The 22,329-nt window shown below is 52.9% G+C and overlaps 1 protein-coding gene and 1 long non-coding RNA gene across 6 annotated transcripts in view; one reads left to right on the top strand and one right to left on the bottom strand.

Annotated features, from left to right (window-relative positions):
- LOC110598986 (uncharacterized) overlaps positions 1-22,329 on the bottom strand; it is a 106,114-nt gene that overhangs the window by 66,617 nt on the left and 17,168 nt on the right. The gene's annotated exons all lie outside the window — the stretch shown is intronic.
- On the top strand, positions 8,149-21,943 carry Stc2 (stanniocalcin 2). The gene is made up of 4 exons (XM_005334113.5): positions 8,149-8,742; positions 10,770-10,912; positions 13,245-13,456; positions 18,487-21,943. The coding sequence occupies exons 1-4, from the start codon at positions 8,592-8,594 to the stop codon at positions 18,887-18,889; spliced, it is 909 nt and encodes a 302-aa protein (XP_005334170.2). The 5' UTR covers positions 8,149-8,591; the 3' UTR covers positions 18,890-21,943.

The raw sequence follows: 22,329 nt of genomic DNA, 5'->3' as shown, positions 1-22,329 counted from the left end.
CCACAAAGCAAATGAGGTGATAGGGACCGCACTAAAGCCTCAAGGCAGAAGAGGCTTGGCCTATTTGCAGTAGAGAAAGAAGGTTCTAGAAGGGAATGCCTGAGGAAGAGAGTGGTTTCTGTGAGATCTTGACCCTGATTGGGCCAGATCGCGCAGGGCCTGGGGGTTCTGTGGTCAGCAGTGGACAACATCTAAGGCCTCTGGAGTTCAGCGACAGACAGGTGTGAGCTGGTGCCGGGTCTCTGTCTGTCTGCTGCTGTGGCTTGTTAGTTTGTCCATCTTGCTGTTGTGGACACCTCTATTGAAGAGGGTGTGAGTGACCAGAGTGAAGCAGGAAACCCACAGGTCAGCTCTGTATCAGTAAACACAAACGGAGAGCGCAGAACGGAATGGCCCCGTCTGGAGTCAGAAACAAGCACCTGCAGCGAGTGCAGAGGCGGGAAGGAGAGGTGGAAAGGAAAGCCGGGACCACCGGCGGGGGAGGGTGAAGAAGGAGACTCTTCTGCTTCTGCTGGGACCCCGTTTCCCCTCATATGCAAACGTCAGGGATTTTCCTGGTTTGTCACCATGAGTTTCTCAAAACCACCTCTTCCTTTCCGCCTGACTTCTCAGGTTTCCCGGCCTCGGGGAGTCCCCCTCCCATCCACCTGCAGGGCCAGAGCTGCCACTGCATCCTCAGAATGTCCCCAGATGGGAAAACACTGTCCTGCAACATTTGACTTCTGCATGGGGCCTTCTATCAGGGTCCCGCACTGCACATCAACCATCCACGCCCATTCTCAGGCGGGGCACGGTGCCATGTCAGTGGTCCCATGGAATCGGATCACCTCGTGCCAACGTCGCCGGCCTAGTGTGTGTAAGTGACATCTGTGTGACGTTTGCACGACAGCAAACCTGCCTGATGCATGCTTCTCAGTTCATGTGCCCTTTGCTAAGAAGCATGTGGCCACGCTTACACAGGAAGTCAGACACACTAGTCCCGGAATCTAGCAAGTCCTCTCCTTCTCAAACACTCCCCTCCCCACTGCAGGAAGCCACCGCTTCTTCAGCCCACCTCTCCTGGGCTTCTCTGGTCCTCCGTGTAAGTTAGTCCAACTGCCTGGACTTTTCTCTTTCTTCCATCTGGTAAATATCTCCAACCAACCTTCAAGATTCAATTTATATGTTCTTAAAGTGAGTGTAAAAACTAATTCTTCCTCTCTGACTCCTCTCCTGCGTCCCTCCACCGTCCTCCTGGTTTCTCTCTATCATAAATCCTACCAGAGGGTGCTAGAGAAATCTCTGCTCCCTTCCATCTGGGCTCCTACCCCAGGAAGGGCAGATGACCTCTTCCTGTTACCCAGCCGCGCCCGAGTCTGCTAAATGAATGAAGTCAGAGTGGACAAGGTTCTAAATCCTCAAGGTGAAGATCTTGAGTAATCAAAATTAACCTTAGAGATCCTATAAGGGCCGGGGCAGTGGCTCTGTGGTAGAGCCCCTGCCTGGACATGGGTTTCATTCCCAGGATGGTAAGAAATAAAATAAATTTTTTTCAAAATCCTGCAAACTGCCCTTTAAGATAGAATACCTGCGTTTGCACACTGAGCCCTGTACAGTAACTCTGTCTCCACTGGAGTAGGAGGAGCTCGTGAGCAGAAAGACTCTAGGATGTCCCCCATTCAAGTCCACATGAGGATTCTTGGATTCTGTTGTGGACAGACCAGAGCATCAAATGCGCAACTGTGGATGGTTTAATTCATTTTGGTTTAAATATTTTGCCTCTATAACCTTAACCCCCAATGTATCAGGAAAAAGTCGTCATCCTTTAACATTAAAGTGCAATGGATCCTTTTTATTTTTTATAAATAAAGTATGGAAGTGTGACCAAAGGGATTACTTTTTAACTTTGCTAGAAAATTTAATAATTTAAACATAGCAAAATTTCCTGGCATATCTGTCCAGGTTTTGAAGCTACATAAACCCAAAATGAGCAACATGGTCTCAGTGCTAATTGCTCCCGGGGTATCGTGTGTGAACCTGTCACAAAGCCAGCTTATAAACACTGATCTCAGATTGCAAGCAAATCCTTGGTAAGTTCTAATTCATCATCACTTCTGGATCTTCTTGCACCGGCAATATAAAACACATTACTTCTGAAACCTCTAACAGCTCATATGTTTTTTTTCCAGAGAAGATGGTCACCCTCTGGTAACCGCAAAGCGCTTTTATTCCGACGTGCAGAAGCGCCCAATGGAATAATTAGCCATTAAGTTTTGTCTCTCATTTCTGTAACACCTATTTCTTTGCATCTTTATTTGTGATCTGACTCCTTCATTTGTTCATTTCAAACGGTACCGAGCAAATTTGGTAAACTAACACCAAAGAAACTGAAAGACGGAATGTTTTCCTGTCTCAAAACACTGCATGACAAAACCGTTCCTGCCAAGTGACCACGGGAGAAGAATATCGTGCCCCCTTTTGTCCTTAGAAGTACGCTGTTGCCCCATCGGTTTGCAGGATCCATCTAGATTGCTGGTGTTGGAGACTCACAGCCTGAAACTTTACTCATAGAGTCAACCTCACCATCGCGGTCAAACCCACAGCCCACCCACAGCCCACCGTCTAGGCACCCATCTCCTCGTCCACCCATCAGTCATCATTTCCCTCTGTCGGCTTCTTCTCATTTTGTGCCGAAAATGAAAACTTCTATTTCAAGACTGTGCTCATTCAAAGAAAAAATAATAAACCCCCCAAAAAATCCAATTATTATCTGTCAACTAAATCATAATTTAATAAATGCATAGTAAAAGCAAAATAAAATAATAAAAAGCATGTCCAGTTTAAAAACAAAATTAGAAGGCTACAAAGATGGTGTCCTCCGTGTCCCTTCTCACCTTCCTGAGGGATGATGCAACACTTGGGACAAGGGTACCCATGAGGTGTGTCCCCATTATATCATCTTTCCAGGCAAATCCACTTCTCACCACTTGTCTCTTATTAATTTTTACCATAATTGGCAATAAGTGATGAATAATAATGAAATAGTTCCTAGAATGATGAAGGAAAACATTTTTAATATGTAAGAAAATTAAAATCACTATAAACTCATGCTTTGTCCATACAGCCCTGTATTTATAAAACAGTCTCAACGGTCCTATGTGGCAACTTCAGGATAGAATGAGTTTTATTTTATTATTGTTTAAAATATTTTCTGGGCCCTTTGGAAGACTCCTAAAAATGAACAAAATCCATGTCATAGCAGTCCTTACAAACAGAACCGCTCAGGAAAATCTAAAACTGGGTCCAGGGTCCAGGGAGCCCTGAGGGCATATTGAGGGTTAATCACATTAATAGAGTTGAGCATCTACTGTCCATGTTCAAAATCTGGAGTATTAGAAACTTCTCCAGAAAGACTTTTCCTGATTTGTTCCTAGGTTTTGACACCAAAACAAAGAAGAAGAAGAAGAAGAAGAAGAAGAAGAAGAAGAAGAGGAGGAGGAGGAGGAGGAGGAGGAGGAGGAGGAGGAGGAGGAGGAGGAGGAGGAGGAACTTGCAATGCAGCAGTTGTCCAAGTGAACCCCTGGGGAGAGCCATACAGGCTCCAGCCCCACAATGTCCACCTGGGCACAGCCAGCTCCCTCCTCGGAGACAGCACCCCCTGCCCCATCCTTTTCTCCTGGAGCTCTCTCAGCCTTCGATTAAGAGGTAAAAATGACAACTCAAGGGAAACAGAGAGGTTTCCCGGGTACTACTCGGGCTGCAGAGCAAGGCACTAACAAAAACTCAGGCCACAAGCAGACATGCAGGTTTACTGCCTTGGATTCTTCCCAGTAAGTGGGTTTATTGTGAGGGATACTGTGTTTCTATTCTGTTGGGTTTTTTAAATTCCTTTTTCTCTCTCGTATTTCTAGATGACCCATCAACAGTTTGACTATGGGCTGATGGGCTGATGGATGACCGGTAGGAAAAACCCAATTCACAGCAGGTTGTGCCCTGACACTGTTGAGTTAATTGTTTGGGGGACTCAGAATATAGTTTCCTCCAAAATATTTTTTGGCTTGTGTTTTGTTTTGAGACTGCATCTCACTCTGTTGCTCAGGCTGGCCTCATACTCCTGTGCTCAAGTCACCCTGCAGCCTCAGTCTTGGGAGGAGCTGGGACAACAGGTGTGTGCCACCATGCCTGGCTTAAAAACAATCTTAGGAATGATGGGTCCCAGGACAGTCCCCCAAATGGGCTTCTTAACTCGGATTGTTGTGCTGAGTTTTGACAGGGAAAATTAGTAGAAAGCACGTTTGCAGTAGTCCTAACAGGCAAACCCGAACATAATAGACACGCCCTCCTTTACCCTGCCTTCTATTTAGTGAAACAATCGGCTTTAATGAAAGAAGAGACGTGATGGAGACCTTGAGGGAGGGAACTCAGCTTGTGAGGTACTGGGGCCTGGACTGCAGCAGTTTGTAATTTTGACTGTTCAGTTTCACTTCTATAACTTTTTTCATTTTCCTACAGGTTCCATGCACTGGAGCCGAGGTTAGATTTGGGGCTCATCCTGTAAGGCCACAAAGGAAGGAGAAAGAAGAAGGAAATAAAAAATTTTGAAAGGGTTATTTCCTTGAAGGGGGATTTAGAGCATGCCATTGTGAAAAGATATGAATCCACTGGGTAGGGAAAAGATGATGGAATTTAGGGGAGCAACACCAGTGCCCCAGGCCTTAGAGCCTGTAGGAGTTGACTGTTTGGCCAGGCAGTTCCCTCTCTGACCATAAGGTGGTGCCATCGGCCCAGACAGCCTGCCCCAAGGGGGTGGGGCGAGCGGTGGGCGGAGCTCCCCACTGTAAGCCATGTTCTCCAAGGGTTCTGGAAGTCACAGAAAGCCTGGACTGGACAGCGTGTGTCAACCTACAAGTCCTTGCCTCTGCCAGCAAGAACAGCTCCCATCCTTTCACAGCCAAGCGACACCTTCTGTCCTACTGGGTACCTCAACCCACTTCAAGATTCCAACTCATTCCTTTCCGTTCCTCTCATTGTATCCCACAGAGGAAGCCCCGGGCCCCTGAACTTTTCCTGATTCCTAAAAGGAGTCAAGTCAAAGCACATCCTACGGTTTTAGCCTCAAATAACTGTGAGGATGAGAGAACAAAGTCAGCCATGATGGGCTCCCCTGATTTGGCACCACCCAGCCTTACAACACATCCCAGCCCATCTCACCAGCTCCATCTCCCTCTTAGTAACACACTGGGCAACTCCTATTCCTGACCCAAATCCTCCACTGACCCTCCCACCTGTGATGGACACTCAGTCCCCTGCCTTGACTTGTCCATTCCCCAAAACCTTCCTTCTTAGGACTGACTGACTGAAGGTGACTGGTGAAGAGGACACACAGAGGAAAATGGGAGTCTCCTGCTCAACCACAGAAGCCCCTGGAAGTCGTGAGGCAGGCCACACCTGCCTCGACACAGTCACGTAGCCCTAAACAGATCAGGAGAGCCACACTCCCCTGAATGGCAGGAGCACCAGCTATCTGCCCTCACTCCTCCCAGGTGTCTCAGCTCCCCTTCAGGTGGACTTGGGGTCTGGAGGGACACTGACGTCTTGGGCTTGGAATGTGGTACAGGCCTGTTCTCCATTCATTTTAGCTTCCAGGATTATTCTCCCCCCAACACACACACACACACACCATTTTCATCAGCCACCATCCCCCAAATCAGGCCTGAGTGACAGATGGAGGTGAAGGAATCCACAGTAGAGAGGGGGTCACAACAAAGTCACAGTCTGTGACCCTCAGCCCCAGTTCTACCCTGGCCTGCAGCCCAAGCTGGTAACCCAGCAAACTGCCTAGTGATTCTGCTAAAATTCATGCAGCCCTGGTGACCCTCTTGTCTGGATAATTTGACCCTGGAATGGTCCAGAGATAAACTAGGATCTGTGCTTACAACACCTCAAATTCTAGCTGCTGCGTTGTGTTTGTCTTGTTCTAGAAGGACAGTTGGGGGACCACGATGTCCCTTTGCATATCTGGAGCAAACAGCCTCGCAGTGAATTTTTAAATCATGTCGGATCCTTCCAGGGCAGACTGGAGCCTCATGGTGAAGAAAGGCGGTAACTAAGAAAGGCAGAGGGGAGGCCTGGCTGGTGCTCCAGGTGCCCAGGAATCTACAGCTGCAAAGGTGACTCACTCCTGTGGCAGGCATCTCCTGTTTCTGTTGTCCCCCAAAACAGGTGACCAGATGCATTTTAAATGCCAGCACTGCTCAAAAGAGGCCACATGGAAAGAAAATCTACCAGCTACACCTTTAAACAAGGCTAGGAGCAAATGGCAGCTTGACTCGGGGAATTTAGGGCCTTCTGGAGGCAGAATAGGCCAGAATGGCCCTGATTCCCCGGCTTTTTGTTTTGTTTCCAGGGGTCTACAGGAGGGTTTTGGTTTTTTTTTTCACAAATTAATAAAGGAAGCCAAATTGAGGGTTCAAACTCAGGCAAGGTGGGAATGAGGTTGGCCAATCCTGGGGCAGGGTACTCCCTCCACTCTCCACAAAAGGTCTCAGGCTGCAGGAAGTAACTGCCATTGGAACCCGGGACGCGGGCTGTTTCTCACCAACACTGCAGACCTTCAAAGTGACCACTTCCCGGGACTCTCACAGATGAGCAGTTTCTGGGTGCTCCGGCCCCTGGAAGGCCTACATCGAAGGTGCCCTTCCCCACCACCTCCTCTCCTCCCTCTGGCCGGCTGGATGCAACTCGGGACAGCTGCAGCCAGCGGTGCTCACCCTGGCCCCCAGCCTCCGCCTTCCCCACGCCCAAGGGCAGCTGGGAGCCGGGAAGAGAAGCTTCAGAAACCTAGCAGCGGCCTAAGGATGACCTGCCCCAGCGTCTCTGTACCCCCTCCTCCAAGCGTGTCACATGGCGGCCCCAATAAGGCAGACAGTGCGCCCCACCGCGGAGACCAGGGGCTGGTGGCCGCGGGCAGTGGGTGATGAAACCTGCCCTGCGCGTTACTGCACAGGGCGCGGGCGGGGCGCGGGGCGGGGTGGGGGTGGAGAGCGGGTACCGGGCTCACCTGTTCTCGGAGAGGAGGGTGGGGACTAGGGGGAGGGGCGGGGGCGTGCCAACACCGGTGCGTGCTGGGTGGCTCTGGGTGGCCGCACTCGCTTCCCACCCTCCCCCATCCCCGTAGACCCCCGAGCTGAGCCGTCGGGTTGACGAGGCCAGGAGCAGTTCCTGTCCCCGGCCCCGGCGCGAGGGAGACGTGAGCGTGCACACGTACACACACAGCGGGGGCAAGAGGCGCTCCGAGAGGCGCCCAACTTTCCCTTGGCTTCCTCCAGGCGGGGAGAAGCAGCTGGGGGCAGTCTCATTCCCGCCGTGCTTAGGGAGGGGGGCCAGACAGGAAAGAAGTGATGCAGAGACTTTCCCCCAGATTTTGCTTTTCTGCTTGTTTTTACCACTTCCATCCGATGACTGAGAGTAGGGAGCCCAAGCGGGGCGGCGAGTGCCACTTTAGGAAAGAGAAGTGTGTGTTTGGAGACGCCTGAAGTTGTCTTTCAAACTTGGGCCTCTGCAGCACGCGAAGCTCCGCGGTGGCTGACTCAGGCTGCCTGGGCCTCCCGGGCCACCCGCCTGGAAATGATGCAAGTCGGGATTGTCACCTGGATCCCTGCAGCCCAGACTGGACTGGGGGAGGAACGAGACAGGATATTCCAGGTGTTGCACGACCCACCAAAAAGAAAGCGGGAGGAGGCGGCGGTTGCTCAGGGCAAATAACTTTAGTACTTCTTTCTGTTCCGGTCTTCAGTCATGTTTGGTTTTACTTTGTTTTAACGCAAAGCGTCTCACGCTAAGAATTCCCATGGGCGTTCAGTTTGCCCGCAGGACCACTGTGCACAGGTATCTCAGTTCCAACCTCTCAAGACCTCGGGGCTGCGGACCTTCCTGAATTCCAAACTGGAAAGAGGAAATTCGCAGCCTGATGAGGTTGTGACGCGAGTCAGGGACCCGGGTAACTCGGTCCCAGCGCGAACCGTCCCTTCTCACCCTCTAACTGCAACCGGAGCTGGGCTCCACTTTGATTTTTTTTTAAGTCTGTTCGGCCATTGCCTCGGAGCACCCGCACACGCGCACGCATCTCTGGCCGCGCTCACACACACACTCGCACACACGCACGCAAACGCTTGGCCGCCGCCAGGTCTGCAACTTTGTCGGGCGCTCCCAGCGGCGCTCGGCTTCCTCCTGTAGTAGTGGGGCGCAGGCCCCGCCTCCAGGCTGTGTTGTCAAACGGGCCAGGGTCTCGGATTGGTCCAACCGCCGGGACAACACCTGCTCGACTCCTTCATTCAAGTGACACCAGAGCTTCCAGGGATATTTGAGGCACCATCCCTGCCATTGCCGGGCACTCGCGGCTCTGCAAACGGCCTGGTCACATGCTCTCCGGAGAGCTACGGGAGGGCGCTGGGTAACCTCTATCCGAGCCGCGGCCGTGAGGAGGAGGGAAAAGGCGAGCGAGGAGGAAGAGTGGGAGGAGGAGGGGAAGCTGCGGAGGAGGAGGAGGAAGAGGAGGAGGAGAGGAGCACAAAGAACCCAGGTCTCCAGGCGGGAGGTTTATACCAAGAACCATGTGTGCTGAGCGTCTTGGTCAGTTTGTGACCCTGGCTTTGGTGTTGGCCACCTTCGACCTGGCGCGAGGGACCGACGCCACCTACCCTCCCGAAGGTCCTCAAGACAGGGGCTCCCAACAGAAAGGCCGCCTGTCTCTGCAGAACACAGGTAAATGCGTGCGCCCTTGCGGCCACGAGCTGCGGGAGAGAACCCTGTGCACCCACGCAGCGCGCCCTGGGCGTTTCGCCCAGAACCAGACGCCCACCCCCGGCAGCGCAAACTCCTGGGGTGGCGCGGGACGTGCAAAGGAAAGCGCAAGGCCAAGCTATGTCTGCGCCGGGCTCGGAGCGCCCGGAATCTGCACGTGCTAGCAGGGTGATGAAATGGCTGGGGCAGGACTTGTTGCTGTCCTCCCCCGGGGTTGAGGGGAAATGAGGCAGCGCCTGACGCTGCCAGAGGCAGCCTTCGAGTCTCGGGTCCAGTGCAAAGCGTACTTCTCCATTCCGGCTGGCCGGAGGGAGGCTCCGAGGGTCCCCGGAGCCGGGCTAAGCCCTGCATCGGGGAGAACCTCTCTTTTACAGCTGGCCAGCCGCGGCAGGACTGCTTCACTCCTTCCTCAAAAGATGCCCGATATCCCAGAACTTTGCTGGCTAGACGAATTGCATCGCGAACTTCCCCGCGGGGGCATGGCTTTTGAAAGGGATAGGGGTCGCGCAAAGCGTACCTCCGTGGTGCTGCCGCAGTCCTCGGTTCCTGGGCAGGTCAGCATGAGAAGAAATGGTGACAGGACCGAACCGTGCGCCGCCTCTGCTCGACCGGCTCTGTGCTCACCGGCGAGCTCTGAGCAGAGCAGAGCCAGGCGTGCGGGACACTGGGCTGGCTCTTTTCCCAGCTCCGGGGAGAGAAGGAAAATCGCCTAGAGCTCCTTCACTCTGCACCCAATCCCGCTGTGTTCTGGGGGGCTGTGCGAGCGCCGCAGAGGCAGCGAGCGTGCGCTCACCGCCCTAGCAGGAATGCACGAATACCCACAGGGGACGCCCCAAGTGAGTGAATCGCTGCCCTGCGCCCTCCTTCCGGTTTGCGCCGGGGGTCCTCCTGGAGCCTCTCACCTTCACTTGCCAGGGAGGGCGCCCTCCACACCCCAGGACCCTCGCGGAACCCTTCCCCTTCTCCAGCGCTTTCTCTGGGAACTGAATCTGATTCTAGGTAGTTGGTGACCCTCCACAGATACACCCCTCATTCGCTAGAGGAATCAGAGTGCGGATTGTCTGCTCTGACTCCGCCCTTCTTCCAAAAGATACTTTTCTGATGTAATTTTGTGGTCGGTTTAAATCAGAAAATTGGGTAGGGGGAGGGAGGGAAGAGGCTTCCCGCCTGCGGCAGCCTGACAGTTAACTCCCCGGGTCTGTCCTTTCGGGCAGTCGAATTAGAAACACATTCTGCGAAGGAGGGCAGCAAGCGCTGGGGCCACGGGAATTCCAGAGGATTAAGTGATACCTCACACAGGATCCCTAATTAAGAGGAACCTCTAAGGGCGGACGGTGGACGGTGGCCTTCTGGCAGGCTAGCCAGGGTCGGACTCGATTCCCCGAGCCTGCCATCAAACCGCGGCTTTCCTAGCTTGGTATTTTTAATGCGGATGGTTTGGAGGCGCTGCCTTAATAGGAATTTTGTTTTGATTTTTAGGTGTTGAATCATAAAGCTGAATTGAAACTGCTTTGGGGACGCTCTCATTTGGGGGTTAGGAAGGAAATGACTGATTTAATAGCTACAACTTCTACAGATCCGAGTAGAGAAGGGTATTTCATTGATGAAATACCTTCATCTTAAAATCTTATTTTTGTCTGTGAGTTTAAAAAGCTGATATTAATATGTTTTCTGCTCTCAAACTACACGTTCCCACAAATGCTTTAATAAAATGGAAAGGAGCAGGGAGAATACTCAGACTTAATTTCTGATTCTGATTTTTATAATTTTTGGCTAATGTTTACAAATATTTACAAATATCACATTTTCTGTAAGTGGTATTAGTGATGAAATTTGGTTTCCCTGCTCTTCAGTTCTGATATGGTTATCACTGACTTTTTTTCCCCCCTTACATTTTCCTCTGGTCCTCACTGACTTTTCCTTCAGCTGCCCTGTCAATGTTCCCCAGCATGGCTGAGTTGTGTATATATTTGTAATTTTCATTTTAGCGGAGATCCAACACTGTTTGGTCAACGCTGGCGATGTGGGGTGTGGCGTGTTTGAATGTTTCGAGAACAACTCTTGTGAGATTCGGGGCTTACATGGGATTTGCATGACTTTTCTGCACAACGCTGGAAAATTTGATGCCCAGGTAAAGACCACACAGAGTGTGAAGCATGTTTCAGGTTAGCACAGTGCGATAGAAATGTTTGCTGGGAAAAGTCCTTAACAGACTCCTTAACTCCTTAACAGGTTTCCTTAGCTGTTCTTGGTGTTAATTTCAGGGCTTGCAAGAGACATTCCAGGTGTGAGCGGGATGCCAGGGTCTCCCCAGGGCACTGATGTCCTGCTGTCTTTATGTAGGTGAATCCTTCCACACTCTTAAGCTGTGTCTACACAGGCAAAGTGAGCCTGCATACCAGAATCATAGGAAATGATGGACACCTTGGAAGAGAGGACACATCGTTTCTGTTCACCCAGAACCCAGTCCCCAAAGCCATTGCATGAGGGACAGTAGGCTAAAGGGGCAGGGGCAGAGACCCCCAGTATTACATTCCAAAAGCTTTTTCTACCCAATAGGTGGGGTGGGGGAGGGGCAGGCAAACTGGACTCCTCAAAGCCTCCAAAAGAACAGATATTTATTCCTTCTAAGTAGCAGGCTCTTTTTTCCCAACCTGAAAAGTCAAAACCATGAATGAAACGCTGTGTTTTTCTCTTGTTCTATATAATAAATATGGCTAGGATCTGACCCAACTGAGATATTCTGGGGTCCCAGGTTCAAGCTAAGTTGCCACTCAGGGCAAGGACCTAACAAGCACCTACGACTCCAATGTCTACAACCCAAATAAACGCGTGCTCCTATGCACGAGGCACTAGGCCCCCCCACTTCATTTTCTCCCTGGTCCCAGGTGCCCTGTTGAGACGCCGTGTTACTGTGTATCATAAACTTCCTCTCCCATTTCTCTGGGGCACAGTGACAGCGCCTGAAGAGGCCACAGTGGAGGTGTGATTCATGCACATGGGCCGTCAGCAAGCCTGACATCCTGGAGGGCCTGACAGGGGCTGGGCCTGGGAGCCAGCCGGGAGGCAGCAGGCCCGCAGTCTAACCACAGAGGATGTGAGCTGGCAACAGGGGAAACAGACCAGGGAGGAAAGAGCACAACTTTGAACTCGAGGCTCCCTAATAACGTATCCCCCTTCTGGATTAACTGGAATTAGGAAGCGTAATAGGAAATCCGGAGGAAAGATGTGTGCGGAAGGGCAATCCCACAGGATGTCAGGGAAGAAGACCAGAACAGGTCGCTCTGGCCCTGGAGTGAATTAATCTCCCTTTTTTCCTCAACCAACAGGAGCATGTCCTCGTGTCCTCGAGTTAGAGATATCCCCACCAGTCAGTTCCCAGCACAGAACTAGTTAAGCTCTCTGTCCCGTCTGGCTCCTACTGGAGAGCTGCAGGAGAAGGGGCCACAGGGTGGGTTTTCAGCCCTCAGATGCTCTCTGGACGCATTTCAGTTGCTTCTAAAGAGAGAACCAAAATAAATGTGCTGGCTGGCTTTCCGTGTCCAACCTGAACCATTGACTGTGTCTCAAGTGGCTTCCCGGGTCTAAAACCCAGGGTGGCCTCTAGGACCACAGCTTGTTTCTAGAGTAAGGAAGGAGGCTGCCGGGAATCCTAGGTGGGCACCCAAGTGCCCCCTGCCCGGGACACTGATAAGGAAGCCAGGGCCGAGCTCCCTCCACAACCCCAACAGCTGGCTCCTTTCTAGGATAAGCGCAGCCCTAATGGGGTTGCCAGGGAGGAGAGCTGCAGGCCAGATGTATGTGGGCCTCTTGAGGCAGGAGCGTGGGGGAGGGCCACTCGGCTCAGATGCTGCCAGGCCGGGTGCCAGGCGGCCTTTTAGTGGCAAAAATCCTAACAGTTTAAAGGAGTAGAGTCATTTTTTGGAAGGGTAAAGAACGCTCCTGCTTGAAGGATAAGAGGAGGCCCGAGTGGAGCCAGAGGCCCTGAGGCAGGAAGGGAGGCCCGCGGCCTCCATCTTGGTGAGGCTCCTGGAATGGAAGAAGGTGCAGCTCGGCGGCCAGCGGGCACCTTCCACTCGGGAAGAACCCTTGCTGAGAACCACAAAGGAGTCATGGCCCAGTTCCCCGGGTGTTCCAGAAAAGCTGCCACCCAGCCGCCAGCCCTGAGCTGCCCTGACAGCCGCGGAAGCCCCAGTTCAAGGGAAACGAAAGGCGCAGCTGGGGAGGAAGGAGGCAGATTTGTTAGTGCACAACACTAACATCCTTTCTGGCGCGGTGCCGGAGGTGTCCTGTCACTCTGGATGTACCTCCGATATGCCCCGTCACCTGGGAAAGGACATGAGTCTGGGACAGGGCCTGGGATTTGTTGTCCTAAAAGTCCTGTGTGACAGCCCCAGAAAGATCAGTGCAGGCGCTAACGCCTGGCCTTCTGCCCTCTCCTCTCCCCTCCCCTCTGCTCTCAGGGCAAGTCGTTCATCAAAGATGCCTTGAAGTGCAAGGCCCACGCTCTGCGGCACAGGTTCGGCTGCATAAGCCGGAAGTGCCCGGCCATTAAGGAAATGGTGTCCCAGCTGCAGCGGGAATGCTACCTCAGGCACGGGCTGTGCGCCGCGGCGCAGGAGAACATCCGGGTGATGGTGGAGATGATCCACTTCAAGGACCTGCTGCTGCACGAGTGAGTACTGCCCGCAGGGCCCAGGAGGGCGGCCGCGATGGCGTCCAGCCTGAGGGCCTGCTGTCCGGGGCTGCATTCCCAAAAGCTGTCCCCCAGGAGCTCCTGTCCTGCTGGCTTTCAAAAAAAAAATGAGATTTTTTTTTCATCACCACTTTCCAAATCCTGGGCCCCAGAAACAATATTACTGTTACTCAAATGTTTAAAATCAGAAATTCTCATCTTCCCCTTAGCCAAGGAAGTCTCTGAATATCCCAAATAGCTGCAGGGTTGTCCTTGTGGGCAGCTGAGCGCAGAGACATCTGTTGGACCCGGCACTGTGCTGAGTGCTGTGTCTGAACCTCTCACCTGACCCTCGCAGCAGCTCCAAGACTTGGATGCTTTGACTGGCTTTTTACAGATGAGAAGACTGGGGTGAAGGCAAAACTGGGTCTGGGGACCAGGCAGCTTAACCGAGAGCAGTGCTTCCCCTGACCCCAAGGCTCTCCTTTCTTTGAAAAGCCCCTACCAGAGAAAATGCAAAACAAACATCAAAAACGGATCTGCTAAGTATTGGCATGCCACACCAGGAAAATGTGACAGTCCTTCTTGGAAGACTTGCAATTCACAGATAAGCCCAGAGACTCCTCATTCTTTAAAAATGGTTCCAGCTTTCAGATCCTAATTTTTGCAGAAACGTAAAAGCAAGTGGGTACACAGTTGTTCCTAATATGAGGGACGAGCCAATGGCTCCTTCCTCAGAACAGAAAGGAAGCCACCAGCTAACAGTCCAGGGCATATCACTGACAGTTTGAGGGCACCCTTGTTCTTCCCACAGGGTGGCATGGTGCCAAGTCAGTACATGAACTCTTGTTCCTCAGTTCATGCCATGACCTGCTCCCAGCTATGTCACTAAACAGGCTACCCCACCCTCACCCCCAGTATCACCTCAGTCATGGAGGACAACAACCCTCTGCCGTCACTACCCACTTGGTTATAAGGTTGCAGGTATCTTGCAACAGCCTCTGGATCATAAGGTGTGTGGGGCATGGATGCGGGCAGCTCTGGCCAAAAGCGAGAGTACATTGCCTTTTCCTTGAATCACACCAACACCTCATACAACAGTTTCATTCTTCCAAATACGTCTAAGAGAGCAATAGTAATAACAGCATCAACAACAATGATAACCATCCTTTTTTCCTAATGTTCCAGGTTTTTGGCCAGGGTCTTTGTGTGAATTAACACATCTGTCTTTCCCAATCATGCTACAAGATAGAAATTACTGTCCCATTTTATAGAAGAGGATAGTGAAGGCTGAACCTCACTCCGGGGTTTGAGTCCTCCTCTTCAATGTGGGGATTGGTGGTGTGCAGTCATCCCTGAGGGCCTGGAGCGTCCTCCTCAGATACACAAAGCCATAGGTGCTCAAGACCCTTATATAAAATGACATAGCTTTTGCATATAACCTGCACACATTTATTTATTTGTTAGTTTTTAATTTTCAAAATTGCTAGTGCATTGCAGTTACACGTAATAGTGGGGTTCATTTGACATATTCGTAAACACACAGAGCAAGTTTTCTCATTTCAATCCCAACCTGTATGCATTAATCATCTCTAGAGGACTTATAATACCGAATGTAACGTAAATGCTACGGAAATTGTTGTTGGCCTGTATTGGTCAGGAGATAATGTCTAGGGGAAAAAAATAGTCCGCACAAGTTCAGTACAGATACATTTTGTTTTCCAAATATTTTTGCTTCGTGGCTGGTTGTGTCAACAGATGCAGAGGGCATAGGTACCTGAAGCCAGTTGTCAGGAACTAGCCAGCTGTCAGAACCCAACCTCCTTGTTCCTGGCCTGTCCTCTCCTCACTATACCTGCAGAGGCCTCATGGTCACCAAATATAGTACAGTTCTTTGCTTTTCTCAAACCAATCCCCCTGTCTCACTCAGTGAGCTCTGTGAAACCCCTTTCCCTCCAGGTACCCTGAAAAAGATGCACGCCCCATGGCTGAGAAACTCCATAAGTCCATTTGCCCCAGCCCATCCCCCACTGTCACCCATGAGACAGCTTGTTGACTATGGGCCCGGGGTGCAGGTTTATAAGTCTACAATGTGTTGTTGAGTGTCTTCTTTGGGGGAGTGAAGTTTTGAGGGTTTTGCATGCTGTCCCCCTGAAACGGAAGGAGCTCAGTGGCTGTCTAGTGTCTCCTCATGGCGACCTGGCACGTGTTACCCCTCAGGCCTTTGCCCATTTGGCCTGCTCTAGAAAAGCAGAAGGCCTGCTCTGATCAGGAGTGGCTATGTGGTCACACACAGGTCCTCTTGCTTCTGGCTAGGCCAGCCCCTCTGGGCAGTGAGTCCCTCCAAATACCAGCTCCCCCAAAGCCCCCATCAGTAGCCCTCATGAAGCCCAGCTGCACAGTGCCTCGCTACACAGCAAGCTCAATTGCCTGAGATTTTTAGCTTTTTATTTTTTTTGCCATCTTAACTGATTCAAGAAGGCCCTTACAAATTGTGTGCATTGGTCACAAATGAGAATGAGAACTGTATTTGATTAGCGAGGACATACAGTCACCCTAGAATTCTCAGCACTCCTCCTCGCCCCAGCCCTATTGATCCCAAAACAAGCACATTGCAGTTAGAGCAGCCATTTCCAACTCCCAGGGCCCTCTGCTCCCTGCCTCCTCCTCCCGCCCATCTTTCTCCTGGTCATCTGCCTCCCCCTAGCTGCGGGCAGCCTGCTCTGGCCTGCACACAGCCTGTCACTGGGTGCTGGCAGCCAGTGATGGTTCAGAGCCTCCCGGCACATCCCCCTCCAAGTATTTTTTTTAGACTGTTAGCCTTGCTGACACCCAGTCAAGAGAGCTGGGCTTTGTCATTAGACACGGCTTGTCCTACAGCCTGAGAAGGCACTGTGCCAGCTCCAAAGGCTTAGATGAACTCACTTCAGCACACACACCCCTCCGCGCGGCCACAGCCTCCCGGGAGAGAGCCAAGGGCTGAGGAGAGCGCGGGCTAGACCTGCCTCCTGGGGTCCATGTCCTCCTTGGGGTTCTGCAGGCAAGTCTCTGGCAGATAGAGCACACCAGGGAGGGAGGCCGGGGCAGGCTGCACATTCCCAAGACAGCCTCCCCCAGCTTGGGGCAAAGAAGCCTGAGGGAGGGAATCCACCTAAACCCCAAAGACAGACACAGCCCCTGCTATGTGCACCTGGGCCCAGGGTGACAGGTGCTAGGACCCTGTGGCTGCTTTAGCAGAGATACTTAGTGAACTTGAGGAACCAGAGCCACTTTTCAAGGCAGAGGAGTCAAACATGCATTGAGCGCTTTCTGCCGCATGCAGGCCTTCCATGAGGTAGCCAAGGAGGCAGTGTCTTGCTGGCACTGGCACTGGAAGTGCCCAGCAGCCAGGCACAGATGATGCCAACGGCATCCAGGAGAACATAGAAGGCAACTTGAACTCCACCAGCCAGAACACTCCTCTCTGCTATCAGCCGGCCCGAGGCCTTCCTGCCCTCTTAGCCACCTTCTCCCTCTTATCAGTCGATATCCACAAATCGAGGACAGTTTACCTAATCACAACTGGAGGACTAATTAATCAAGCAGCAGTCAACACCGCACACGTCTTAAGACAGCCACAGTGCGTTGCACAGAAAGATCACAGGCTCTTCCACAGCCCTCCAGGCCAGGCTTGTTATAACCACCCCATGTTCCCAGTAACTTCCCTGGTCAAGGAGACATCCGAGGCTGTGATGCTCATGATCAGATGCATCCAGGACCTTGGCTAGCTAAGGGCTACTTCAAAATGTTGGTCAGTGGGGCTGGGGTTGTGGCTCAGCAGTAGAACACTCTCCTAGCGTGGGCAAGGCCCTGGGTTCAATCCTTAGCACCCCATAAAAAGTAAATAAATAAAACAAAGGTATTGTGTTCAACTACAACTAAAAAATAAATATTAAAAAAAAAATGTTGGTCAGTGGGCTGTGGGCCTACCGCATGGTGGAGCCCTTGCCAGGCATACATGAGGCCCTGGGTTCAATCCCCAGCACCAGGAAGGAAGGAAGGGGTTCACCCCGATGAAGCATTCCATAGCCACCCCACCTGGGGAGTTCTGAGAGGCCAGCGAGAGCAGGACAGGCTGAGCAGCTGGGCCCATGCACGTCAAGGCAGGCCTGCCCCGCCGTCTGCATGCACCCTCAGCCCTGGGGGAGCAGTCTCCCTGAAGGGCATCCAGAGTGAGCCAAGCAACAGGCTGTGGCTCCTTCCAAACCAGGAGGCCTGACCACTGGCCCTCACCCCAATCCTGGGGAAGCCCAGACAGAAAGAATGAGGATGGTCAGATCACATACACACACCCCTACACCTGTGACGCAGAGGGACAGCTGCATGGGAAATGATGCTGCAGGCAGGTGTCTTCCCCAAGCCCCACCACCCAGTCCACAGTCTTCCTGGTGCAGAGGGCAGTGCACCCAGTAACCCCTGAGAACACCCTTCCTCATGAGCCTAAGCCAGCAGCAGACAGGTGTGGGGAGGACCTTCGGGAGGGGGCCCTAGAGGAAGGTCCCTGGTGCAAAGCAGTTGGCCTCATTGTCGCCACAATGCTGGGGCTCTTGGAAGCCATCAGAGCCCCTCTCTGAACCCTGAACTTCGTGGCTCCTCCTCTGCTGACTGAGGCCCTCCCCGCTTGCCCAAGGCTGTTGCACTGACCCCAGGTTCTGGCATCAGTCATCAGCCCCCCTCCTGCAGTCTGCCTTTATTCCAGTGCCTGGGCCCTCAGCTTTTATCCCAAGCACCTGCCATTGTCGCTGCCCTTTGTCCTGCTTGGGCTCCCTCTCCACAGCGACTCAGGGGTGAGAGTCCTTGCCTGCATGGAGCCTGGTCCACAGGGCTGCCCAGGAAAGACCCAGAGGCTGGTGCTCCATAGAGGGGCTCCAAGTGGTTCCAGGAAGGGCCTCCAGTACTGGCCCCTCCCCTTTCCTGACCTGATCACAGCTCTCAGAGCCTCTTTGGGACTCCGTCCATCCTCAGTGTCTCTCTCTGCTCTCCACCTCCAGACCCTACGTGGACCTGGTGAACCTGCTGCTTACCTGCGGGGAGGAGGTGAAGGAGGCTGTCACCCACAGTGTCCAGGCCCAGTGTGAACAGAACTTGGGAGGGCTGTGCTCCATCCTGAGTTTCTGCACCTCAGCCATCCAGAGGCCCCCCACGGCATCCCCTGAGCACCAGCTCCAAGGGGACAGAGCCAGGCTCTCCAGGATCCACCGCGGGGAAGCCAGCCTGCACTTCTCAGAGCCCAGCAGCAGGGAGGCTGTCAGAGGCTCCAGGGGCGATCGAGGCAGCAGGAGCCACCCACATGCCCAGGCCCGGGGCCGAGCGGGGAGCCAGGGGACCCAGGGACCTTCTGGAAGCAGCGAGTGGGAGGACGAACAGTCTGAGTACTCTGACATCCGGAGGTGAAATCAAAGACCAGCCATGAAATCTTTCCTCCACGCCGTCCATTTTCTTATCTATGGACATTCCAAAACATTTGCCATTAAAGAGGGGGGATGTCACACGCAGGATTTTGTGGGATTGTGGACTTCATGACGGTGTGTGAACAGGTGAGATGGAGGCTCCTGGGGCAGCGGGGTCTCAGCGGGCCTGGTGAGCTGGGCACCTGCATGTGCTCAAGGGCATCCCGCGACCTCCTTGTATCTCTGTCTTCTTCCCATCGTGGGCCAGTGAGTGGTGGGCTGCCGTGTACCCTGCTCTGGGGGAGGTGAATACCCACCTGCGCTGGGCCAAGCACGGGGGCTAGACCCTGCAGCCTCTGGCACTGTGGGAGGGCAAGGCGGGGCCAGAGGGGAGAGAGGATGTCCCCGGAGGCACAGGGGCTAGTGCACAGGAGCCGCACAGTGCTCTGCGGAACCCGAATTCAGTTTCCTGCATGGGGCCTCTTGGTTCAGAGCTGCTTGAGGGAGCGAGGGCAGAGTCATTTCCATGTGTGATTTCTGAGCCATTGTTCTGCCCGGGGGACACAGTCCGAGGGAGTGACCCCTGTGTGTTTATACTTTAACCACTGCTTCCAATCTCGATTTCACTTTTTTTATTTATCCAGTTACATCTATATATCTGTTGTCTAAATAAATGCCTTTCAAACAAAGCAACTGGTTCATTAAAACCAGCTCAAAGTGGGAGGAAAAACAGCCTCGGCCCACCCTTTGGGGCCCAATTTTTTAAAGTGCAATTTTTAAAAGAATCCAACAGCCCAACAGCACTGTGCCTGGCCTGGGCTCACATTCACCTGGGACAGACCTCATACCTGGAGGGAAACGCACACAGGGAGGCCATCAGGCAGCTCACCTTGACCCATCGCCAGGTCCCAGCAAGCCCTATACCCACCACCCTGCGAGGCCGAGCAGGAAACCTGGCTTCCCCATGCTGGAGGGGAAAAAAGGGGAGAAGAGAAGGAGATTGCTGAGGCCACCCATCGAGAGGCCCACCAGTGGTGCCCACCTGCAATCCCAGCAGCTCAGGAGGCTGAGACAGGAGGATCACATGTTTGAAGCCAGCCTCAGCAACTTAGCAAGACTGTGAGCAACCTAGCAAGACCCTTCTCAAAATAAAAAATAAAAAGGGCTGGGGATGTGGCTCAGCGGTTAAATACCCCTGGGTTCAATCCCTGCTACCAAAAAAAAAAAAAAAAAGGCGGCTAACCTTTAGCATGAGTGGAGGTGAGGCTGGAAACCTCCACAGGGCAGATGTTATTTGGAAAGTGAGCGATGAGGAGGGGAGTCAAGCGGACAGAGGGCAGAGAGGAGAAATGGACTCACTGAGGAAGGGAAGGGAAGGATTGTGCCAGGAGGGAAGTCCATGGGGGGCGGGGGGGGGGGGGTTCTTGCAGTTTTCAGCTCATCTCTTTGATAGGCATTTCTCCCCAACAGGCTGTCAAGTTAAAGCCCAACCCTCTCACAGCCGTACTCAAATAGGAGCCAGTTTGGAAGCCCTGGCCAGGTTTCCTGGGTCTTTCCAAAGCAGGGGTCAGCAGACCTTTTGTGTAAAGGGTCAGAGAGGAAATACAGTCTTTTCAGCTTGTCGGCCGAGCTGTCTCTCTGCAGCTGGTCAACCCTGCGGTGAGAGCTGGAAGCAGCCCAGACAGAGACCAGTGGGCTTGGCCCTGTTCCAGTAAGGTTTTGTTGAACAGGCCCCCAGCTGGACTTGGCTCAGTTTGTTGATCTCTGTTCTAGGGAGTGGCCCAGAGGGTCTGCATCTCCCCTGATCTCTCCACTAGCTCAGTCTCCCTCGCAGTCATCGGAGGCCAGAGATGAGCTCAATTTACCTACATGTCAGTGATTTATTTATTCTAGGGAATATCTTTGCTCCAAACACAGCTGGTCTTTATAGGCCCCAAACCCAATCTCGCAAGGTCCACGTGGTACAGAAATCATTTGGGGGTGGGGGTGGGGTGACCTGCTGGGAGAAGCACCCAGAAGACCCGGGGTGCAGAGCGCAGAGGGTTGGTGCATTTAATCCAGCTCAACCCTCGAAGGGAGGGAGGAGGCACTGAATGTCGCTCCGCCATGAGAACAGGCGTAAACCATGGTGACGGTGTGCCACGGCCACCACAGCAGGCTGGCATTTCTTTCCAGCACTCAGGAGCTAACCAAATACCCCCTGCCACGGTGGTGTGCGAACGTCTCTGGGTCTGCCTACTGATGTCCCCTTGGTTGCTTCTATTGTAAATATTTGTCACTTGTATTTATTACCTCTATGCTTCCCCCAAGGCCTGACGTGGCTCGCCATGCTCATTGGAACCCCCTGACGGGTGGCGGTGGGGTGTTGTTCATGCCACAGCTTGGTTGGTTTTTTTCCTTCAAGAGTTAGGGGACTGTCATTCCCTCTGACTCGCCCGGGGACAGGCAGCATGAAGCGGCACTGGCGGCTGCAGTCGTCCTGCTCCTGGCTGTCCATAGGCAGTGTGCGTCCAGGGAACATCCACACCACCTAAAGTGGCGGGAGAGCAGTCGCTGAAAACAGCCGCGCCCCTCGCTCCGTGCTCCGTACAAATTCACTCTTGAGCCTTCCTTTGAGGAAGGATGTGGATCTCCAAATACAGATGCCGTGTTTATTTTGAGCTCCGCATCTTAACAACATGATCTGAACACCTCTCCTCTGTATCAATAAATAGCCCTGTTATTCCCAAATGGAGGGGCCCGGAGAGTGAAAGGCTGACACCAAAACTAAATAAATAGAAAACATCAGCCCAGCACCCGCAGTCACACTTTGACACACACACACAGGCAGAGATTTAAACTCGAGCCCAGTAAAAGGCGTCACCAACCCAACACGGAAAAACAATGCTTGCCGAAGTCACTTCCTAAGGAAGAGCAGCCCCGACTGATCTCAGAAGTGGCACCACGTGGGCTGGCTAAGTCAGAAGGTCTATCTGTGTGGGTCTAGGCAGCAGGTTCTGTACGTTGTCACACTGCATTATTTTCCTTCAAGGATCAATAAAGGTTTTAAATAAATGGCTTTCACTGGAGCAGTGTCATTGACCTAAGGGGTGGGGGGGTCTGACATCTAGTACAAAGGGGGACAGCTATGGGCAGGTGGGCTCTTGACAACTGTGGGAGGTGAAGAGGGCTTCTCCTCCTCAGGGGGCTCTGACCAAGCCGTGCCCGAGCCACCCAAAGAGGAGAATGCTGCCCCTTCTTCCAGACTGACCCTGCAGCAGGCACCATGCGCTTCACAGTGGGTGGACGCTGGCACGCTCTGGGAGCTCACCGCCTCCTGCAGACCCTTCCCCACCCTGCAGGATGGAGCTGGAGCCCGGTTCTCTGCGTGTATGTCACCCCGGGAGCACCCAGTGGGCACCACAGCAGGCAGTTGGCACGCATTACCTCATCCTGACTCTGCCC

The sequence above is a fragment of the Ictidomys tridecemlineatus genome, chromosome 1, assembly GCF_052094955.1.
Source record: "Ictidomys tridecemlineatus isolate mIctTri1 chromosome 1, mIctTri1.hap1, whole genome shotgun sequence".
Taxonomy (NCBI): domain Eukaryota; kingdom Metazoa; phylum Chordata; class Mammalia; order Rodentia; family Sciuridae; genus Ictidomys; species Ictidomys tridecemlineatus.
Note: the sequence above shows the minus strand (reverse complement) of the source record. Positions and strands in the feature narration are given on the sequence as shown.